General features: G+C 40.3%; 2 protein-coding genes across 3 annotated transcripts in view; one reads left to right on the top strand and one right to left on the bottom strand.

The window, feature by feature from the left end:
- Nucleotides 1-896: 896 nt before the first annotated feature.
- Nucleotides 897-4,887, top strand: ccni2 (cyclin I family, member 2). The gene is made up of 5 exons (XM_080307233.1): nt 897-1,232; nt 2,316-2,472; nt 2,898-3,032; nt 3,369-3,443; nt 4,254-4,887. The coding sequence occupies exons 2-5, from the start codon at nt 2,359-2,361 to the stop codon at nt 4,416-4,418; spliced, it is 489 nt and encodes a 162-aa protein (XP_080163359.1). The 5' UTR covers nt 897-1,232; nt 2,316-2,358; the 3' UTR covers nt 4,419-4,887.
- A 2,274-nt stretch (nt 4,888-7,161) lies between these two features.
- septin8a (septin 8a) overlaps nt 7,162-23,852 on the bottom strand; it is a 36,345-nt gene continuing 19,654 nt past the window's right edge. The window contains exons 6-10 of one of the 2 annotated variants that reach the window (XM_026181122.2): nt 22,936-23,032; nt 16,852-17,020; nt 16,556-16,688; nt 15,351-15,520; nt 7,162-7,459 (exon numbers count right to left, since the gene is read on the bottom strand). In XM_026181122.2, coding sequence (XP_026036907.1) covers nt 7,294-7,459; nt 15,351-15,520; nt 16,556-16,688; nt 16,852-17,020; nt 22,936-23,032 — 735 coding nt within the window. In that variant the 3' untranslated portion in view covers nt 7,162-7,293. Of the gene's footprint in view, nt 7,460-11,594; nt 12,725-15,350; nt 15,521-16,555; nt 16,689-16,851; nt 17,021-22,935; nt 23,033-23,852 lie in introns of those variants that run through there. The other variant, XM_026181123.2, reaches the window with a different exon arrangement.

Here is a 23,852-nt window from a genome sequence, read left to right as displayed (position 1 = left end):
TAAAATCTAGCTGCAGTGTTTTGCACCAGTTGTGGGCGAACAATACATCGTAGCAGGTCTCACCACCATAATATAAACCTTCCCTTTTAATCTTACTGCTAACCTTCTCTTGCAAATCAGCCCTGAGACTCTCCAGCCACACCACTGTCAAACTAAAGATTTCCCCTTACTTGCAGGCATACATATTACACGTGTGCTTTCTATCCCACAACTATACAAAAGATCTACCTGAAAAGGTCCATCTATCCATTTTCACACACTGAGACCTCCTTGTCTTTATCTTGCTGGCCACCTCCTCCACCTCATCCAGGAGGGGGGACACCAAGGTGTCCCACAGTCTGCCAAGAGAGAGGTCTTCCCTGAGGCCTGTCCTCAGTAGGACATGCCTGAAACACCTCACCTAGGAGGCATCTTAAACAGGTCCCTGAACCACCTCATCAAACTGAAAAGGTCCAATTGTAAAATCAGACACAGCCACAGAGTTGTGCGGCTGCAGGATCTCACAGCCCTGTGGGGAATGAGCTGTATCAAAGGACTTTGGAGGGGAGGGGAGGGGAAAGAAAAGGGACAGGACCAGGAATCTAGCATCCCAGCAGTGAGAAGAGGGATGGATGGGACTCAAATACCCTGCGCAAATGGAAATATTTTTCAGGTAGAAAGGGCAGCTGCTGTTCATCCTTCTGCCTCTGTGCAGGAATGATTCCCACACAGGATAAACCGAGAGCAGCTCCTTATATTTCAGCAAACACCATCACTTTCTTGCTGCACACAGCACAAATCTTCCATTTCCAGAGCTCGCTCGCCCATTTTGTGTGACGGGTCCCGTATGTCTGACCCACTAACACATTTCCGTTTATCAGGCGGCGTTACGTCACGCCAGTGGGCGGAGTCTAGTCGTTCAAAACACAGCCTGCCTTCAAATCCTCCCAGATTTTTTTACGATTCCCACCTTTTTTTTATTTTAAATTTTGCTCTCATTTTACAGCCTCCCTCAGCTTTTTCGGTACTCGGCGCCTTTTTTACTTTTTAAAATTTTTATCTGCTCTTCGTATATAATGCGGTGGATCTCCGTGTATTCTTTCCGACCTGGTTTTTCTTCCGAGATTGACTTCACGAACAGCATCATCCTCTGTTGTTTGTTTTCTGGATGCTTTCGATGGATATGGATTAATTTAAAAGCCGTATAAATGCACCTGCCGTCGGAGAGACACTCGGCTTTTAAAATCGCAGAGGTAAGACTGTGCGAGAGCTAAAGCGGAGGGTTAACGGGAACAAATGTTTTTGTTTGCAGCAGCAGCAACTGTGCAAGAGGCTGCAGGAGCAGCTGCGGGGCATTATCCCGCCTGGAGCCCGTCTGCGTTGTGCTGCACGTACTGCACATCAGAACAAAGTCCATACTTTCAAATGATTTTGAATTTGCATTTTGTCAGCAGTGTGGAAGTCTGGGGAAATGGCGTTATTGTTGTCGAGCAGACTTGAGCGCGCAGTTCATTTCCTGCTTCGCTTCTTTTTCTGAGTAGAGCAGATTGTTTACCAAAGCAGACTAAAAATCGCCGCTGCAAATTTCGGTTTCGAGCCAATACCAAGTGAGCGCAGGCCCAGTGTTACCGACACTGATGCTTTAACCTTCTGTAGGCAATCTCAAAAGTACATCTCAGTTTTTCTGCGTGATGAAGAAATGCCCCTGTAGTAAAAGAAATCCATCTGTAAACACGACTCTCAGGGTTTAAACTGTAAGAAATGAATGTGTAAAATTACAGATTAAACTCTGGTAGCTTGTTGCCCAGACTTCCCTCTAATTATAAAACTTTCTTTTTCTTACTATGAAACAATTTTTAAAAAAACAAATTCTAAAGTAGAAGCAGAAAAACAGGAAATTTTGTTATTTAATAGTTGTAATTAAACATGTAATGTGACCCCACTGCTGAGGTCTTTATTAGGAAAACCTATATATCCTATGAAAATACTGCATTAAATAGCGGCATTTAGACAAATGTGTCCTTTCTGATTAATAGGAGAAATATATTGAACTTGGGGGGTAGAAACAAGGTCAAGTATCAATCCAATACCAATACTAGCATTACTGTCGATACTTGGATCGATTGACTCATCTCTACTGTGGATCGTGGAAATCACATTTTTGCACAAAACTGGTTTGTATTTAAAGAAGCTGCTCAAATTGCTGTTTCTACGAAACGTTTCATCTCCCTGAACTTTACTAAGCTGCTATCATTTTTCTTCTATTAATTAAATTAATAGAAGAAAAAGAATGTGATAGCTTCTTGTCTCACCCAACCCTCCCCCCCCACCATCAGGTGTGTGTGCCCTGGGTGCAGCCTGGCCTGTGCTGTGGATGTGATGAAGAACCCAGGAGCCGCGGAGAGCCGTCGGCTGGACGGCCTGCTGGAGGCCGCTCTGGTCCGAGAGGCTCGCCTCTGGAAGGTACCAGTCTTCAAGAATGGATGCATCCAGGTGAGCCCATAGTTGTTAGGGGATGCATAAATGTAGGGTGTCATTTTTGCATTTTCAACTTGAGTAAAGCCGTTTTTTAATGTTTATAAAGCACAGACATTTTATAGGCAGCTCAAACCTTTTTTTATGATATAAAAAATGGAATGATGCCAACAGGAAAATCAATTTTGATTCGGTCAGTAAAAGGAGCCATTCTTATGACAGGAACCAATAAATCTCCATCTCAAAGTAGTTCAGCTGGTATTATAGAAAGGCAGCCTGTCATCTGGTTTTTATGTTGCTGTCATTGTACCTCTTAAAGCAATAACCACAGCAGAAAACCTTACAGGTTCTGGTTTGCGCCTGGTTGCATTTTATTCTTTCATCTAAAATGTAGTTCTTTGCACATGTAAATCATTAATCTGTTTTATCCTTTGTCCGCTCAGGGCGCTGACATCTCTTCATCCCAACACCAAGAAATGATCCTTTGGCTTCGAGAAATGAACAGGCTGTTTCGTTTCTGTCCAGAGACCTTTGCACTGGGAGTGTGTGTCCTCAACCGTCTGCTGTCTACTGTGAAGGTAGACAACAACACGTGATGGTGGTGGTGTCCGGCTTTTGTTTTGGTTTACAGCTTAATTTGCCCAGTAACTAAGGTTTACACTTTAGAATAATAGATTCTGTAGTTCTAAATTAAACTGTTCAAAGTTGCATTGCGCACATTTCACAGCTAATATTCTGTATGCACACCCTGTTAGTTTATCCAGTGCTGCAGGAACAAAGAGGTGAGAGCGAGGCAGATCTTTACTGTTGCAACATACCATGTACTTAAAAGTTATCAGTTGTGATGTTTGATTTAATTTCCGCGGGTCTTTCTTCATGGAGGCAAACTAAACAAATCCTTTTGTGTTTTATAGGCTCAAACAAAGTACCTGAAATGCATCGCTTTTACCTCACTGGTTCTGGCTGCCAAAATCAACGAGGAAGATGAGGTAAGAGCAAGCTTTAAGCTGCAATGCAAAAAGGAAACCAAGAGTTTAAGGCTCAGTCACAGTAGAGTAAAATTGGAGGGCAGCCTCCTTGCGACTGTGGGGGGGAAATCAGTGGTTGCCAGGTGACTGCAGTGAATTTATGTACTCTGATTATTGGGTTGGTTTTTTTTTTTTTGGTTTTTTTCACACACAACTACTTGAGCGTGTGATATCCTCACCCTCCACATTGGATTGCAAGGTGATTGCACAGGTTGCCTGATGTGAGGCAACCTGTCTCCAGACAATCATGGTGTGACTCGGACTCACTGCAATCACTCTCAGACTGACTGTTAAACTGATTTATAAACGTCCAGATTTCCAAAACCTTGCAATCAATCTGATACAGTCTACGAAAATTACTGCAACTCCTCTGCAACACATCTCTTTTCAGCAGGAGACTAGTTAACTGTATGTATTCTGGTAATATTCTGGCAGCAACTACGTCACTATTTATGGAATTTTCAAAACTGAGGTTCTGACTGGACACTTAATTTAGCAAGTAGATGGCAACAGAATTGGATGTTCACCGATTTATCAGTTAATTGCAATGTTAATACAAACTGTATGTAGTTGCCAACCAGTTGCAAACTGATTGCAGACTGACTCCGACTTATTGCAGTTTCAAGGCAAAGGCGACAAAATCACAAGTTTGTTGCACATGATCACTAATAATGATTTTTAAAAATAGAAATAAATAAACACCTCCGACTTCAGTGCATTTTTCAAAACATTGTTTATTAATTTCCCTTTTTGTCTGTGTGTGTTTAACAGGTTATAGGCTCTGTTAAAGGCCTGGTTGTGCAGAGTGGATGCAACTTTTCAACAGCGGAGATTCTTCGCATGGAGAGGATCATTCTAGACAAGCTGCACTGGGACTTGTACACCGCAACACCCATTGACTTCGTTCACATAGTAAGAGAGAATTCAGCAGATTGACAAGCAGACAGAATTATTTTATTTTTTTCTTTCTTTTTTGTAATCTGGACCTGAACTCGAAATGCTTCATGAATTCAGCTCCTGGTCTTGCATAAAAACACACGTGGTACAAAAGCGCACATAAAACTGTCATGCTTGCATCATGTTTGCTTCAAGATGGCATTCACAAACCCTCACACCTTCACCTCCCCCTAAAGAAAAGAACTGGTCCTTGTAGTGATTGTGCATTTATTTGATATGACTCAATGTGGCTACAGTTATCTATATTAATATAACAAACTCCATTCAGTTGATAAAGAAATCCTGGATTTCACTAAAAGCATATCTGGAAAGCTGGATTGTGTTTTTCTTCATGCCACTGTTTTAGAAATCAGATTTGATTTCTTTATTTTTAATGAGCAAAAATTCCAAATATTTTGTTTTTCAGGTTCTTAAATGCAGATTTTAAATAAATCCTCCAAAGATTTAATCCAGACTTTTTTTTTTTTCTCACTTTCCTTCTAATTCATTGGCAAAGATGACATTTAGTGATTCATAGACTATTAAATTTGTCCATTGCAGAGTAAACGGATGAAAGAATTAAACTTGACATTAAAATAAAGCTTTAGTGCCACTTTGTGATCTAAAGATTTGACTTGCAGATCTCCATAGTGGACAAAATCAAGTTTTTGTGTTTTTTAAGCAATAAGTCAAGCGTTATGAGGCTTCTCTAACACAGAAGGCTGCATGTGCAAGCTGCAAGCAAAGTAACATACGTTGCATATCAGGCCAAGGCACTTCTGACTAACCCTGCAGCCTCGCTGTGGAGACCTAAAAGATGAGCGGCCAGGAGGGTATAAAGATCAAGGATCTCTAAAATTATATCTGGGGTAACCGCTCAAAATCTCCGTGTTGTGTTTACGGCTTGGATCTGTGGCACTACTTGTTAAATCTTCCCAAGTCATTGCCTGAGGAGGTAACCGCTCACTGAGCTGTCAACAAACACACACATTATTTGGATCCCCCCTCGTGCAGTTGGGCCTCGGGCTGTATTCATAATGCTTTTAAGTGAAAGTCAAAGAGCAAAAATTCACGGGACTGAGGTAAACGTCTCGCCTGTGAAGGTGCTCTAAAGAAAAATCTTTATCCATGTGATAGAAATAAAGCAGATTGTAGGCCAGAAGCTGGAAGCTTTATGAATACAGCCTTGACAAATGGTTAAACTGAATTCAGCCACATGCTTTACGAGTTTTACCTACGACTCGTGATGCACACTTTCAAATGCATCTGACTTTTTAGAAAAGTTAAATATTTTTATTTTTGTCTTCTCATGGATTCTGTCTCAACCCACACCTCAACGACCACCAACATTCCCAACAAATGTATAAATAACATCGTTGTGATTCTGAGAGCAGTGTAGGACTGCTTCTTAAAGCCACCAACCATAAACTGTCCCCCCCAAAAAGCAGCTTGGCACATTCAGGCTGAATCCCCACTAAACTTACAAGAAAAAGAAAAAAATGGCACTTCCCCTCCAGGCTGATATTTATGTCACAGGTTTACCGAGTGCAGTTCTTATTGTGGCTCTATTATTGTCCTAGCGCTCGACTTTTCAGGTATTACAAAATCCAAGACTTTTAAAATAAAGACATGATGTATTAATAAAAACTATAATAAAATAAAGACATTTTCTCTCTTTGTACTATTCAAATAAATACTTTAACTATACTTTTAAGTATGTCACAATTACATTCCCCCGGCCCTGAAGAAGTTTCCCTTCACTAAATAAAACTGTATTCTACCGTTGTCTACAAAACGGCTAACAATAGACTCTATCGATTAATTTGTCACAGACGCTCCACCATGACACTTTGATATGAATAAATAAGAGGATTTACAGAGTTTTCTTCGTGTTACCTCTCGTCGTTCAACATCCATGTGAAACTCCTGGAGAAGCACTATCAGCTGTGTGATGGTAAAAACCATCTTTACTGCTACATTACCCTGAAAAGGACTCCAGAAAGAAGTGTAGTGGTGAGGGGGGGACTCAAGAAATTATATTGACTTTAGCGCCACACCGCTGAATCTGCAGCTCCAGGAACATCCCACTTTCTTTAAATCCCATGGCTTATATTTGCTACGGCGTAAAAGACGAAATAAAGCAGATGAACCAAACGCTATGTGACTAAATGAATGACGGGGTTTGAAACAAAAGCTGGATGAATGCATTCCTTTTTTTGATTCTCAGGATGTTCATCTAAACCAAAAGACTGAGCCAGCTTATTCAGCCTGTACTCACTGGTTTTAAAAGTGAAGCAGATTAATTAGTTTATGTTGCTATTTGGAAAAACTGAAACCACCTTCTTTTTCCACTGAGCCCCAACTCAGGTTTGTCAGTTACCTCCCACAAACGGTAACACAGAAAAGCACTGCACGTACAATACGATACAAACGAGATTACAATAAGCAGTCGGACAAAGAGGAGGGGGGTTTGGCGGGCTTCATTAGCAAAACCTGCACTGCTAGAGCTTCAGGTTTGGACCTCTACACTCACCTTTGAAGAGTGGATGATCAATCGGCAGATTGATCACGTCTTTGTTGGTGAGAAATTTGTGTAAAAGGGATGAATGATGTGCAGTTAAATGCACTGGTATACTTGATATAAATCTAGCAGGTTAGGAGTGGGCAATGGGTGGACAGACAATGAGATAACAATGACATCGTTATGGTAACATTTTGGTCTCGATTATGTTCTTTCCCCCCCCGTTGGTCCATCCTAGTTCCACGCCATGCTCGTCTCCAGCCACCCCCACCTCATTCCGTCCATCGGTCTCGGATCCGGTGTCGGCTGGTACCCTGCAACGGACCCCGGTGTCCCCCCCGTTGGGCTGGGGAATCAGAAGAGACCTCCCGGCCTCCAGGTGGCGTTGTGGACCAGGCAGGTGCAACACTGTATGGCTTGCCACCAGCTTTGGCAGTTCAAGGGCTCCACATTGGCTTTGGCCATCATCACTTTGGAGCTGGAGGCACTCACACCCGACTGGTTCTCCATGTTAACAGATCTGCTGAAGAAAGCACAAGTAAGAAAAAGCGCCTACTACTTTCTCTGGTCACGTTAAACATCTTAACGCAAGATATTCAGGGATTAACACATACTACAGCCCAACCAACAGTTTCATGTATTCTGCAATTAGTGGTTGATTTTTAGCTCAAGTAGATTTTACCGCAAACGTGATAATGGAAAACATGGGCAAAAACTTGGACAGTATTGGTCGGTTTGTTGAACTCATGCAGAGAAATGTAATATATGTTGAAAATCTAGCACTTTCAGTCCAGGCACTCCATGAGTCGTAGCAAAGCAGTCTCTCAAAATCCAACTGGAAAAATCCCAAAAGCTTGCCCATAGCTGTAAATCTGCAAGCTGCTTTGCAACCCTGTTTTTGTTTTGTTTTTTTCCCTGATCGAATCAATGTCATGTCAGTCACTGATGTCCACTGTGCTCTCAGCTTCTCATCTATGCGTAAGAAATAAAGCTGAGGCCATAGGACACAGCCATAATGACAAACATTTGATTGTAGAAACTGTTGCACGTCAGGTATTTCTATTTGTATACCACCAATTCACAAAAAGCTTAGCCTCGAGATGCTTTAAATCCTAGAGCAGCGGTCCCCAACCTTTTTTGTGCCACGGACCGGTTTATGCCCAACAATATTTTCACGGACCGGCCTTTAAGGTGTCGTGGATAAATACAACAAAATAAAACTAGTACCGGTACCGAAAAAATATTTATTCATAACACACGTGAAAAGACCCAGGAAAACAAAGTTAACGATAAAAACGATAACAGAATAACGCTGAAAACCATACATTTCACACCTAAGCCTCAACTCTCGCGGCCCGGTACCAAACGACTCGCGGACCGATACCAGTCCGAGGCCCGGGGGTTGGGGACCGCTGTCCTAGAGTATTGGATTGAACTCTTATTTGCTGCCATGTCAAATCTTTAATTAGAAAAGTAACTTATTAGCAGTGACCCTGGCAACAAGCCTGTACAGGAAGTAACTAACAAAATGTTGTTTAAACACTATGTGTCTTCATTGTTTGTGTTCTGTTGCAATTTCCATTTAAAAGCACACTAACACACCAAAGTCACAAGAAAGACTTTCCTACTCTGGCAGTGGGACCATCTGAAGTATAATAGACTAAAGTAGAATCAACAATATAGTCTGTAGGCCATCATTTACATCATGCTTGTCTCTTCTTTTTCTTGTTCATCTCACACACATTATCATGCTTCTTCTTGTTCCCATCTCCCAGGTTGACAGTGCGGAGTTCATCCATTGCAAAGAGGTGGTGGACGAGTACCTGCACAGCCTGGAGTTCTCCCTGACAACCAACGCAGTCTACATTTTCAACAGCACTCAGATCCAGGAGGAAGAGCGAGCCCAAAGCCCCACGCGGCACTTACGAGAGTCCGGGAGGGACCAGGAGGACTCGGACGAGTATTACGACGGATTCAGAAATCTCTATAACGAGGAAGCGACTCCCGGGGCAGAGGGGAGCAATCGCGATGATTCGTTTGAGCAGGAGGACATCTCGTCGTGCCCCCCACTGCACCCTGCTGTCAACTAGGAGGACATTTTATTCACACCGTCCACCTTTCGTCTACAAGGACATTGTGGGACCCAGATGCTCCTCGCTAACCATAACATTTCAAGATTTTGTTTTTCCTAAAAGATTTGGCTAATGTAAAATTTAGTATTATTAGTTTCTTCTTTGCACTTGTCCTCATTGACTCTGAAGGTGTCAGGATTTTTTGGGGGGTCTTATTCTGATCTTGTGGCTTGTTCTTGGCGGCTGAGCTGAAGCTGTGGGGAATCACTTACGTTACCAAAATTAGATTTGAATGTTTCTCTTTAGTGCAAAGTTACTGTTCTACCTGTAAAGGCCTTCTTCCCCTTACTTTACAACCTTCTTTTGGTTCACATCAACTCCAGATTTTTTGGGGGGTGTTTGTTTTGGGGTTGTTTTTTTTGTTGTTTTTTTTTAAGGCCTGTTTATTTGCTTCTTTTCCAAGTTTGACGGTGCCCCCCCTCCCGAGCCACACAGCACTTTGATATTAAAAAAAAAAAAAGCTTTTTTCTTTTTTATACAAATAATTATATATTTTTAACCTCTTATTATTTTAATCTTAACTCTACTAAAGTTTTCCAATTTTGTTAAATGTTTATTTACCCTTTTATTTAGAAAAGTTACATTTTTACTTAAAAGCTTTATTTCATGACTTAATTATGCAAATGTTTTTATTAAATTAAGTTGCAGCCTGAGTTGGTTTAAATTATGCAGCTGTTACATATCATATCTGAGTACCTTTGGGAGATTGATTCAACACTAGAGCAGAATAATAAAACAATGGTGATTTTTGACGGCATGAGATTATCTGATTGATGATGCAGCATCAGTGATAAATTAGCAATATTTTTTTAAATTATGTACTGTATGATAATCTGAGGTTGACCTATGGGATTATTCTTTCCTCTGATGTGTAAACTGATGAAGGCTGATAGATGGGAACGCAGCGTCTCTTGAGGGACTTTACCTCCACCGCTCTACCAATGCTGGAGAGACTGATCTTTGATTTTATATATTTATTTTTGTTTAGGTGGCTCAAATTGTGTTCAGTCTCAGTAACATGACTTCTAATGTGAACAGGTTATTTTCTCATTTGTAAAGCCTGCTTTGATTCATCAAGTTGATCTGAACCAAGCAACACATATTCCTTCAGATACTGAGGCAGCTATATCTTATTGTCTACCATAGAAATAAAGCTATGATTTCAACAAATAAAAATTCATTTCCTGATATTTTGAATGTTTTTGGTTTTTACTCAATTTTTGCTTGATATTTAGAGGTTTTGTCAATTACTGCATACGAGGATCAAGTAGTTGGGATGGGGGGGGTCAACAAAAAATTGGAAAAGTCAGTGACACTAAAAAGAAACAGGTGGTGAAACATTTTATAGCTAATATAACTGCATCTACAAACTGTGGAATAATGTTCCTCAACATAAAATTGCAAATATTTCATCGCCTACAGTACATATTATCAAAGGATTTAGAGAATCTGGAGAAATCTCTGTGCGCAAGGGAGTTTGCTTGTAGTTTGTCCATCCACAAAATCTGAGCTCACAGTCGTAAGTAGGTTAAAAAAAAACTTATCTAGTCAAACCCCTGAAATACGTCACGCATCTCAGCAGCTATCACTTATCTGTCACTGGCTTTGATGTTGTGTCTCAGTCCAAGTATGTACATGGAGGCTCTCAGGGTGATTAGCAGGCAGCTTTGTTGGCAGTGTTAGTGTACTACAGCACAGAGAGAGCTCTGAACATATTGTAGGGCTGAATGAGGTCCAGTGAACTCTGCAGGTGGTAGACAGAATAATACCAATGCTGGCAGATCCTTCACAGTAAATGGAAAACAGTTGGTGGCCCAGAAGACGCTCACAGAAAGCAGCACTGATGACTGAGGTCGATGAAGATCCACCTTTTATGACGCATGACATCAATCGGGTGGTCAGGGATCCCTTTGGCGAAGAAGTTACCGATGGAGTGTCCAGAAAAGAAATCTGGAGAAATTCTAAACAATGAAAGAACTTAAACTGAAGTGGGGAAGGAACTGGGTAGGATGTGGCCGGCGTCAGGTCGTACGGGTTTAGTAGGGTGAGTTTACTTTAATAGTTTGTCATTTTTTTTCTTCCATTTAGATAGTCCTGGACAGGAATTGGGTCAATTCAAGCCACTCTGTTCCCAGTTACCATAGTTTATATTTTCATACTGGAATGATGAAAAAGCTGAAATGCAAAGTGAAGGGAGGACACACCTTTCCACCTCTCACTCCTTTGAAAAACACACAGCCACACCCAACAGAGGTGAGCAGCGATGGTGAAAGCAGGGAGGATTGTGTGCCGAGCACACAGCACTTTGTTCTTCAGTTAGAGATCGCTACACAGGAAACGCTGCCTCAAGCTGACAGCTGTTTGGTTACAGCGAGGGGCCGTCAGCCTCTGTGTGTTGTCTTAATGCGCACCTGAGGGAATGAGAGTCTTCACTTGCCTGTGCTTCACTTTCAGCTCCACGCTGGGTAAATATAGACAAACAAATCATGGCAGAGACGCATCAAAGTCAGGAGTGGAAGGGTGTGGGGTGGGGGGGTTGCATTTATTTCCAAAAGACACACAGTAAATACAGCTGCTCTCTTCTACATCTGAGTGTAAACGCGTCTACATCAAGCTGAATAGTTTCCTGAATCCTGGGTTTACGTCGATATACTGGCTTTGTGTTTGCGTCCACTGTCATAACAGTCACATCGAGACGATCAACTCACCGTTTACAATAAAGTTAAATCACTTACGGACAATGTACACAATCATATGTGCTTCTTATAACAATATCAGATTTAAAAACTAGTACATTTTGCATATTAAGCTTGGTAAGCTCTAGAAAATATTCACATACATTTAATGAGTTAAACTGAAACAGCACCAGAATATTGCATACATTTCTTTAAAAAAAACACTTAAGATTATTAGGTTTAGGTTGTCAGCACCTATGTGTATGCAATATGCAGTACACAGGTACTCAGTTATTGCTATTTAAGTATATTATTTGGGCTTAATTGATTAAAAAAACAAAAAAAACAACTTTAACCGACTTTAACTTTAACCAAGTTTAACCGACACATTTTATCTGGGCAATTTTTCAGAAAGATCATGTATTTAAAGACAAAAATCTTTACTGATATCTTCTTTTATTATTTTTGTAATACTTGCTGAAGAGTTTAAAAAAATGTTGCCCAGGTGTTACGTTGTAGTACCAAACAGTCAAAGGTTCGAATGGTTTTAAGCTCTTATTTCTTGTGTGGATAGTTAATGAAGAAACAAAAAGAAAACAACAAAATATTTAAATCACAATTAAGCAAAACAAAACGCATATACATACATATTTATTTTAAAAAGTGTCCAAAGGGGGGGAAGCAAAACAAACAAACAAAGATCCTGAATAAATGAGATGGCCTCTGATGGAACGTGAATATTTTTGCTCATCATCTCTCACCATCTTTCACTCTTTTCTTCCCTGTGGCTTCACCATCATCATCATCATCATCATCATCCTCAGTGTCTTTGGTCCGTGTGCACAATATCAAGATGGAATGTCGGAACAAACAAACGAAAACAAACAAACCAACAAAAAACAGATGTTGTCGCTGCTATGGTGATGGAGGACAAATCCATGGCCGTGTGAGGAAGGGTATACAGCGCCCAAAAATTAACTGAAAAACAACGACAAACAATAAACAAAATAAATCGAATGAACAAACAGCGACTTTACTGAAATAATAAGTGAAATAAAAGAGAGGGATCAGAAAAGCAGCACTGAAGCAAAGAAGTTAGGAAGCTCAGATAAAATCGTAGCGCGTGTGCTGGTGAATGAGGTGTGAACCTTTTAAACTACACTCTGTATGATGATTACTTCGAACACCAGTCCTGAGTGAAACGGCCAAAAATGATGTTCGGAAACGCACAAAATGGAAGATCTGCAACAGGAACAAGAGTAATGCACGTGAGCGGCCACAAGATGGAGCCATATGCCTGGTCAACTTGGTGGGAATGACCATGAAGACTTCACTGCCGTTCACCTATGACCAAAGCTTGGCATACACACAGAGATGCTTGCTTCACTCAAAGCCAGCTCTGATTGTGATACAGTGTGTAAAGGACCGCCAGCCAACAAAACAAAACACAGATAAAGAACTGAAAAGGAGCTACACGACAGACTGAAGTAAAGTGAAACCTGAACATTGTACACGTTTGACTGTCTGAAATGGCCTTGAAATCATCAATATGAGATTAAAGTGCAGACTTTCAGCTTTAACTCAAAATCCTGAATGAATGTGCAGGAATTACTGCTATTTGTTGATATATGTGCCCCATATTCACAGGACAAGTGACTGGCAGGTAGAAGGTTCGTGACCAGAGATGGGCAGTAACGCGTTACTTGTAACGCGTTACTGTAATCTGATTACTTTTTTCAAGTAACGAGTAAAGTAAGGGATTACTATTGCAAAATCGGTAATTAGATTACCGTTACTTTCCGGTAGGAACGCTGCGTTACTGCGTTACTAAAACCGTGATTTTTTGCAAGAATGTCTCATGACAGTGACGTAAGCGAGTGTGACGTTTGTGACAACAGCTGTGTGCAGATCAACAATGGCTCACATATCGATTGTGGGAGAGAGTATGAGCACGCAGCGTTTAAAGCATGGAAGTACTGACCTTACTTTGAGTTTGATTCCATAAAAAGTGACAAAAACATTAGCGTCCATCGTGCGTGGGAAGAAAACTTCTTTTTACAGCGAAAAAAAAACCCTAAACTTCCAAGCAAGCACCGAGTGCACAACGACGTACACAGAGAAACTCGCGGATTCTTCAAATGACCGCGGCACACGTGCACCAGGGTAAACCTCCACCTACCCCCAGGCCTGCTTTACAGGTGAAAATAGAGCAACAGGACCGCTGAGTCTTTGACTTTATTTTCTGCTGTGTTTTAGTTGCATCTATTTGAAAGAGTGAGTGTAAACACAAAAAATATTTTATTTTGTGTGCTGGAATGTGTAGAAAATAGGTTTAAATGTTAAACTAATTTATTCAAGTCAGAGAATGTTGCATATAATTAAATTTTTGCTTGATGCATAAAGTTAAAAGATTAAAACTGATAAAACAAGTCAAAAAAAGAGACTTTTCCATTTGATTACATTTTGTATGATGGATTATTTAGAAAAAGTAGAATTGGGCTGAAAGATCTATCGCTTTATCACCTATTCAGGTTGTAAATCGTGTTTTTAAAAAGTAACTAAGTAATTAATTACCTTTGAAAATAAGTAATCAGTAAAGTAACGGGATTACTTTTTTGGGGAAGTAATCAGTAATTAGTTACTGATTACTTTTTTCAAGTAACTTGACCAACACTGTTCGTGACCAGGTCATTTCATGAAAAACTGAGCAGATAAAAGTTGAATCCAAGTACTGAACTTGCATTTTGTAGCTCCTAATAAGGATTTCAAAACGTTATCAGCTTCAAGAAACTTCAAGCTAAACTTCTGTTTTACTACATGAGTTCATGAAGATCAAACTCATTTTATAGCTTCAACAGTCAAGTTGTACTTGACCAAGACTAAACCAGAAAAAAGCAGCCTCTTATCAACAGTATGTGAACAAGTTGGTCTAAAGACAAAACAAGCTGAAGGCTCCTAGAATGCAGCTTTAAACGAAGGAATTTCAAAACAATGCTGACTGGGCTTTGAAACAACCGCAGCACCTTGATCCCTGCTGTGATGGGTGAGCTATAGATCGCTATGCATGTCAGTCCAATACCGTACTTAAGAAGAAAGCATCAGGTATAAAGTGGAAGATTTAACAACGATGAGCACACCCCTATTGAAACATCAGTTTTGCCCTTTCTGAGGTTTTCACTACCTCCTGACTGAGTATCCTGAATAATTAGAGCGAGGCGAAAGGAAAGAGTGAAAGCACAGGAAATGTTAAGCTTGGGCAGGACAAAAAGGAGAGGAAGTTTCCTTAACGCATGCCAGGCCTTTATAATGGTTGAAATGCTTGTGTATTGGAGACAGGTCGACAACAGGTCTAAAGCAGCAAAACACGCTCTATTCAAGGCTCCATAAATCCAAGGGAATTAGCAGAATGCTAACCTCGTGTATCAGTGTTACTCAGCAAAACAAGAAGAGACAAGAGCAGCGGGGAAATCATTTCAGGTTCTGAAGGCACACAGTGAAAGGCAAGAGGATTACTTAAAGAAAGGAGTAGGGTTTAAAAAAGAAGCAGCTTCCTGTTACTGAGAGAAGAATGACACGATTGAGTGACTTAGAGGGACTGCCTTACTTTTTCTTGTCCTTGTCTTTCTTGACGGGCTGAGATAAGGACAGTGTCTCGGCTGCCGCCTTCCTCTTGTTAAAGGCGTTCATCTCCTCCTCCAGGTATCCTCGCTTATCCTCCACCTTCTTCTTCTCCTCCTGGTGCATCCGTTTCAGCTGCTCGAACTTTTCGTGCAACTGAGGGGGAGAAGACGAGTGTGGAGACGGACAAATGGGATGAGGACAAGAGAGACGAAACTTTAGAAGAAAGGGCAGTTTAGGAAGAGTTTGTCTGACTAATATTTTTATACTCAAACTGAACTGAACATTGGCTTTTCCTATATTTTTTCAGTGTATATAATTTTGTCTTGCATGGTTATATTACTAAGAGCAGGTTAAATAACCATATTATGAAGTGCAGTGAAAAACAGGGCATCCCCCTGCTTAGTCATACACTGCTTCCCTTGTGATCGACAACACACCATCATCTGCTATTGCAGTGTGCAACACTTTGGTATGTATAACACTGGATGCACTGCAGAGCTGCTCAAAGTGTTTTTGAGGGCCCTGTATAGTTGACAAGTAGACACTCAAACAAAATAGAAACTATTAAATGCAGGTGTTAAAGACCTAAAGTGTGGCTTTTATGGTTACTGGGAGCCCTTAGCAACATTTTATGCACTCCTCAAGTACAACAAGGAAATAATGCACTTTTGTAGATTTCAATCGTAATACTATGATGGGAGGTGAAAACTCATCTCTTTCCAACACTGAGAAAGTTGGTGGTAAACTGTAGAAACTGCACAAAATGTAAAAATGCCAAGACAAACTTTCTTAGATCAGACATACAGTCAAGTTACAAACAATAATTTAAAGTGTTTGATCTGTGCATTTCTTTCTGTGTAGTCACAGCTTCCTAAACTGACACTGAGTCATAACTTTGAGCCTCACTGTAGGGAAATCGTGTGATGAGGGTCTTGGTACTTTCTCACAGTGGTGCCAGATATGAGTGATTAGGATAAACCAATACAAACAGAGTCGGTCATTCACATGTGCAGACACTTTGTCATATCTTAAAATGTGCTGAACTCAACAGGTTTTACAGATGCCATGCAAAACTGTGTGCACAATATTTCTGATCTTCTGACAAAAAAAGCACCTGAAGTTGATGTGTGGACATGTCAGGTGCAATTGACTATCAAATAAACGACAGCTCGGCTTTTCCAGACTGACCTCTCTCTCCTTGTCTTTAAGTTCTGCTTCCGTCTCTTTTACTTTGTTGACAAACATTTGCCGCATTTCTTCCTCTTTGCGCTGCAGATCCCCCAAGAACTCTTTCCTCTTAGCCTCATACGTCTCCTGAAGGCTGCAGAGCAGTAAAGCCAGGACAGAGAACAGAAACAAAGAAAGATTAGGCACAGTCTTCAAAAGATAATCGTTTCCTTTCATTGCTGTTGACAGTTGGTTGACTGTGTGAGCCTTTCAATAAACGCATTGTCTGTGTTGCACTGGGTGTGTCCACCATCTACCTGAATGGCTCGCTGTCAGGATCTGTATCTTTGAAACCCATCTCCTCGAGCTTGCAGCGCCGGTACAGCTCATAATGGCGGGCATGTGTCTGCTCCCTCAGATCCTCCATGTTGACTCTGATCAGCATCTCTCTGAGCTTTACAAAGTCGCAGTGGCTCTCGTTCTCAACTAAAAGGACAAATACAGAACGCCATGAGTACAGCAGCAGAGACTCAGGAGGCCCTTTTAGTTATTCCCTCCACATTAGACTCTTCTGGTGTCCAAATAATGTTGTTTTCAGTCCTTGCTTCACGCCTTCATTCAGTGCCTGGCCATCATTTTCAAATGACTTTAACATGCCATCTGTCACTCCCTCAGCCTCTCTTCCTCTTAAAAGCAGGAATGTGAAGCCTCCACAGGAAACAGATAATTCGGCATGTACATATACGCCATCCTGAGTGATTAAATTAAACCAAATCAATTTTTTTTTCCAGCAGACTTCATATTCTGCACTTTTCGTGCTCACTTTGTTCAACTGGAGAGAACTTTCACTTTAGTTTCACGTTTGAGTGAGTCTCACACTTAAATGCCTTCATGGTGACGAAAGGGCAGGAAGTGTTTCCTGCCTCACAGACTGACAGCAGAGGAGGGGAGAGGGGATGATGGGTGCCCTGGGCATCCACTCTGTTGAAGCCTTCAGTCACAGGTCACCTCACCCCATCAAAACAATAAGGACTGTTCTGATAATAAAATGTGTTTCATTTTGAGGCCAAAGCTAAGATCTGTAATGGCAGGAAACCCTAAGATGACTGAACCATTTTGTACAGTAAAACAATCTCAAAGTTAAGATAAAACAAGTGAGTCATAAAGAGCTAATACAGGCAGAAAGAAAAGTCAAACAAGCACTTTGGGGGACTGTAGATCAGGAAGTACTATAAACCAGCTATATAAATGCAGTCCATTTGCCATTATTTACTGAAGTTCTGACGCGAGTTTTGTATTTTAGCTAATACTGACAGTTTCCCACCATAAAACGATGATCTTCCATTCAACTATAGCTAGCGAGAATGCTTGCTACAGATCTGCTGTTGCTGAGAGAAATCTTATTAAAATAAAATAAAAACAAAAAGGGTTTAACTTGTGTGCAACATCATTTGTTCGGATCAAACATGCAAGGCAAGACTTCAGTATATTAAATAAAAACTTTTAATACCTTCTGAGTTCATTCGATCTCTTTTTGTCTATATTGGAAACTAACTTGAACAACATCTTCAGTAAGCTTTTTTTGTTTTGCTTTTAAATAACAGGAGACGATTTGGAGAACAATGAATGGAGTATTAGTAGAGCCCAAGGATATCTTAATAGAATGTTTGACTAAACTAAAAAAAATAAAAGCATAACTCATTAAAAAATTTGTTGAAAGTCAAGTTCATCAACCTACTGGCAAAACTCAGCAACTCCTTAAGATTACTTTGGTTGCTTCAGACCCGATTTGTGAAGAAAGGTCACCGTGGTGAGAAAATACAAAGGCATTATGTTTAAATACCACCAGAAGCTCTAAGGATGAATAAACAACAGTGGTTGCATTCAAAAAGCACAATTAGCATGGCAATTAGCTTTTCCAGGTGGACACAGATGTGAAAGTCTGCAGAGGATGACGTTAAAATATAACAATGCAACATAAATATTTAAACAAAACAACAAAGGGTAACTTTAAAAAAAAAAAAAGAAGGCATTCCTTTATTAGACTTGGACAAAACACAAAATAAACTAACAAATTCTTTTGAAACCAAAATTAATTTCAAAAATCAGCAGTCATTCAGCTGCATGACTCAGTCACTCGTGTATTTTTTGCTCAAATTTGCTGGCTAACCGCACATCATTAGTGGAAAAAACATGGGTTTAAAAAAAAGAAACTAGCCGTTTACTGGGGCTGCATCCAGGCTACAGAAAATTATTGTTCATTTGGCATCTAATAGCCTCTCTTCTGCACACTACCACCACTACCACCACACCCCCGTGAGGACTGAATGAAGGCCAACTCTCCAACTGCCTGCAGCACTGAGCCCTCAAGATACAGAAGCACATGGCTCTGCTGGTACACAGACACATGCACAGAAATACAGAAGCAAGCAAGCAAGAGAGATGTGGCTCCAAATAAAGTTATCAAAAGTAAACATTCATGCAATTAAAAATCTAGAATGATCGATTTTTACTGGGTTGATTAACAGCTCCGTGAGTCTTTGGAAAGGCTTCCAGATGTTTGGAGTTTCAAAGATAAATATTACAGATTTGGGAAAGCTTTGCCTCATCATATACATCCTTCAGTCTCTGCTGAATCCTTGAATTCCTTACTGCTTTCCAAATATTTATTCCCTGCGCCAAGGAGGTAGGTAGGATTTTGATAGTGTCATTCTATCTGTAAACACCATAGCTCAAACTGTTTTGAAACAATTCTGATAAAACTTAGTAGAGGTGTAGAGTGGGGTCATGTTAACAATCCATTAAAATCTGGCTTACATCCACCAAGGTCTTCAAGGTCAACTCACTGACTTATTGTGCAAATATTGACAAAAATTGACAACAGTTTTTCACACTGGCAAGAAAATATTGGCATGGAACATTAACCCTAACCCTTTAATTTTATTACAGTACAGTAATGGGTTATAACCATTTAAATACAAAACAATTTGGGCACATGTACAATGATCTGGGTCATTTATGCTTTCTTCAAGAATTTTAAGATGGACAGATGGAAATATTCACAATTTGCTAATCTCTCACTGTCTTGCTGTGGGCTTATATACATACTATGTGTATATACTATTACGATATTTAAATGGTAATAAAAGCGAGACATGTTGTAAAGTACATGCCGTACTTCATGCAGGGATGTGGGAACCAGCAGTGCTGTCTTTTACAGTATAAAGACGTGATCTCACCTCATATTACTTCAGTGCATGATCATTTCCTCTGGGGCCGTGTCTAGACTCTTCTTCTTTCTTTCTTTTTACTTGTTTGTATAAGAGAACATTAAAAAATTGTGTTCAAATAATGCCCTTGTACAGTGAGGCTGTTTGGGTGGTGACGAGTCTTCAGGCGTGTTTGGTGGAAGTTCTGAATTTAAAAATCCAGGGTCACTGTTTATTTCTGCTTTCTGCTGAAATATTAAAACCAACGAAATATCAATGGACGGATTACATTCTCAGAAGAAAATAAGTCTGCGAAAAACTTGATCTATGTGATTATTTAGTAGCTTTTAGTGATACTTTTACTGAGTAGATTAATGCTGAATAATACATTTTTTTAAATCAAGAACAAATGTACGTTTCTGAACTTACATAAATCTACACATTCTCAGGATTTACTGTTTATGTGATTAGGGATGTGTAATTTGATGCCAGAAAAATATTCTTAATTTTGTGTCGTTTTCTATCTGTGTGAATAGTAACACATAGAAAGCTGCAGAGAAGGTCTGCTACGTGTCACAGATGTCTGGAGTTCAGAGATAACAGCACAATGAGATCTTGGGGAAGATTAAATACACACACACACAAAGACCCCCTGAATAGCTCTTTTAGTCAGCAGACAGCCCTCGTCTGTCTTTCTTCAAGCTCATGGAAATTTCTCATGACTCTTTAAGAGGTTACCATAACCCATCTATATGACATCTGGCATCTACAAACTGTTTCCACAGATTGAGAGCCTCCCTTCAGTTAGCTGCATGTTATAAAACACAGAGACCTCTGTGCTCAGATACTGTGACAAGTGTGTTGTATGAATGATGAGCAATCAGTGTGAAAGCAGGGCTGAGTCAAAATGGAAGCAGCTTTGCTCTATTATATCCCATCAATTTAGACTTTTGATGCCAGACATTGATGGACTTTACGGATGAGACATAACCATGCAGACAACAACAAGCTTCAAGAGTCTACTGCACAAGTTATAGTTGTTTCTAAATACAAAAATAAACAAATACTACATACCTGCTTGCAACTATAATACATTATTGTGTGTTGTGTAATATATAAGAACACTTGTAAAAAAAAAAAAATAAGAAAAGCAACCAGGAAAGAAATGAGCTTACAGCAGGGCTGACAAAACTTTTTTGCAGTAAGCACCAGTCTGTCGGATGACTGGACTAGAGCAGCACAGTGACTGATAAGTCCAGAGGAATCCATCCCACAGGAGACACACAGCAGGCTTTAGAAATAACCACAGTGTCCTCTGAGGGTTGGAGAATGAGTGGCCACTAGATAATGGAGAGAGGAGAGGAAGAGAGGATGGGTGAGGGAGGGAGCAGTAAACGAAAAAGGAAGGAAGGAAGCGAGAGATGGAGGGAGAGTGGAAGGGAGTGAGCGAGGTTCTCTGAGAGGATGACTCCCACATGAGCAGCAATATTCTCACAGCAAATCTGTGTGTGTGTGTGTGTGTGTGTGTGTGTGTGTGTGTGTGTGTGTGTGTGTGTGTGTGTGTGTGTGTGTGTGTGTGTGAGAGACATTATTAAATTAAACTGTTTACCATCATTGACAAACACAGAGGAATGAGCTGTGGGAAACAAAAACTCCCAAGAAACCCGACGTCTCCACGGGCAACGCATTCATGCCAATATCCAGGCATACATCCAGGCTCTGCACGCCTACAAACACAATGCATGAAGCTAAAGACGAGACATCATTAACGATAAACTGTCTGCGTGCGCACAGAGACACTGTCAAAACGATCTCCATACTTCATTTTAGTGTCACTCCGCATAAAGTGACACTGTCAGCTGTGGAGGGCATTCTGCATTAACGGGTAAAAATAAACAGGAAAACTATGGGATGCACTCGCCACTCTGCCACGTGCAGGAAACATCCTTCACCAAGGATACTTAACTGAGTAAAACGTCCTTAACGAACAAAAAACAAATAAAAAAAACAAGAACAAAAAAAAATAAAATAGTGAGTCCAGCTACTAGTTTGTTTGTTTTTTTTATTTAAAAATGAATCATATGATTCAGAGCTTTGTCAGTCATATATTATTTTTTATGATTCCTGCAGGTTACTTTTCTTCCACTGGCTTTATTGTTTTTCTCATTCTACTTTCTCAAATACAGAGTTACTGCCTGGTATGACTTTTAATATTGCAAAACATCCACATGAACACCCAAACACAGGCACAAGGACACTGAGTCACCTACTTCCTCAGATATATAAAAATAAACAAAAGATAAAAATCCCACATGACCGATTTCAGCCACATTCACAGCACAGCAAAAACAAGAAAATCAAGCAAACTTATAAAACGGCGTAACAGCAACTGTACAACAGTTCAGCGTTTGTGCCAATATCCCAAACAGTCACCTGTCACACATTAGGTACGCCTATTCAAACGCTCAATAATGCAAATGCCTAATTAGCCAATTACAACTTAGTACTTTTAAGTAAAGAGACAAGGTCAAGATGCATTAGAAAGGGGAAGAAAGGTCACTTAGGCAACTTTGAATGTGGCATGGTTTTCGGTGCCAGAGTGGTTGTGCTGAGTAATTCAGAAACTACTGATGGTTCAAAAAAGAGGAAATATCTGATGACTAGCAGTGCTCTAGAAGAAAAGACCTTGCTGATGTCCGAAGTCAGAGGGGAGTGACCAGACTTCTTTGAACTGATAGCAAGGCAAAACTAATAATCATTCACTACAACCAAGGTATGCAGAAGAGCATCTCTGAACACCCTGAAACCTTGAAGCAGCAGAAGAGCACACAGGGTGCCACTCCTGTCAGATATTAATCTGCACAGGCTCACCAACACTGGACAATGGACTGTAAAAAAAAACATTGCCGGTTGTGACTAGTACTTTATGGAGTATAACCATTTTCTCTAACTGAGGATATATAATATGTGGTATTTTACAAGAAAAAAAACACTTTCTTTTTGTAGTAGTCCTGAAAAATTAATCAAACAAGAAATGATCCTTTAACCCTTTATTGACCGGCCCTTCAAATTTACCTGTAAAATGGGCCCGCCGTTGGGCCCATTATCAATAAAGGGTTAATAAACCAGCTATTTGATTGTAAAATACAAACACAACATATTGTGGTTAAATTTCTTGTCAGCATCTCTCACCTTGAACGACACCCCAGGGGTACTGTCTGGCCCTCACTGCTTTGTTCCCCACTTTGACTTCTTCCACACTCCCGACTACAGCAAATGGCAGATGGGCCTGCACAGAAAAACAGGTTAGTGTCAAAAAGGTTTTTACAAAAAAAAAGTTCTTACTGGTGCAATAAGCAGGGGACCAGGGTACACTGCCCTAAGGAGATTTTTTTTTTTATTCTTCACAGAACAAGTCAATTTTCAGTAGGCTGTGGTGTAAACTGTACTAAAACGAACAGGACGGATAAGCCGTTTCACTGTGTTTGTCTGCTCTCTTATCCTTCACAACCAAACCACACCAGTGCAAAGCGTAACCATGTTTACATATGAGCTGCACCAGTGATCGGTTTCACGTTTTAAAACAAAATGGGTCTCCCAACTGCGGCTCAGATGGGAGACCTATTTAGTTGAAGTGATTAAACACACACGCTTTATTATTGCTCTTGGAGCTACTATGCTTCATTAAGACCAACAGTGAGGAGGCATCGCAGGGGAAACATGCCTGACACGCTACCTCAAAAATTAGATGGCGAGTTGAAACCAGCTGGCTGGTTACAGCTCAGAGGAACCAGCAAGCTGGCGAGTGTGGGTGCTGATGTAACCAACTATGAATAGACTGGGATACTGTACAAGGACAGTGCCTCGGAGAACCAAATGCTGTCTTGTTCACCATTTTTGTACATGCGTGGGTGTGTGTTTAAACATTATGATTATACATGAGAGGCATAATAAATTCTGATCTAAAAATAGACAGATATTATCATGAAAATGCACTTGTGCCTGATGCTTCAGCAAAGGTCTGTAGCATACGTTTAATTATAATCCTACTTGTAAGATGAAACTTAAGTTGGAGTAATATCATAAAGTTTATGCACTTTTTAAATTTT

The sequence above is a fragment of the Astatotilapia calliptera genome, chromosome 10, assembly GCF_964374335.1.
Source record: "Astatotilapia calliptera chromosome 10, fAstCal68.1, whole genome shotgun sequence".
Lineage (NCBI taxonomy): Eukaryota > Metazoa > Chordata > Actinopteri > Cichliformes > Cichlidae > Astatotilapia > Astatotilapia calliptera.
This window is presented reverse-complemented; position numbering and strand designations above follow the sequence as displayed.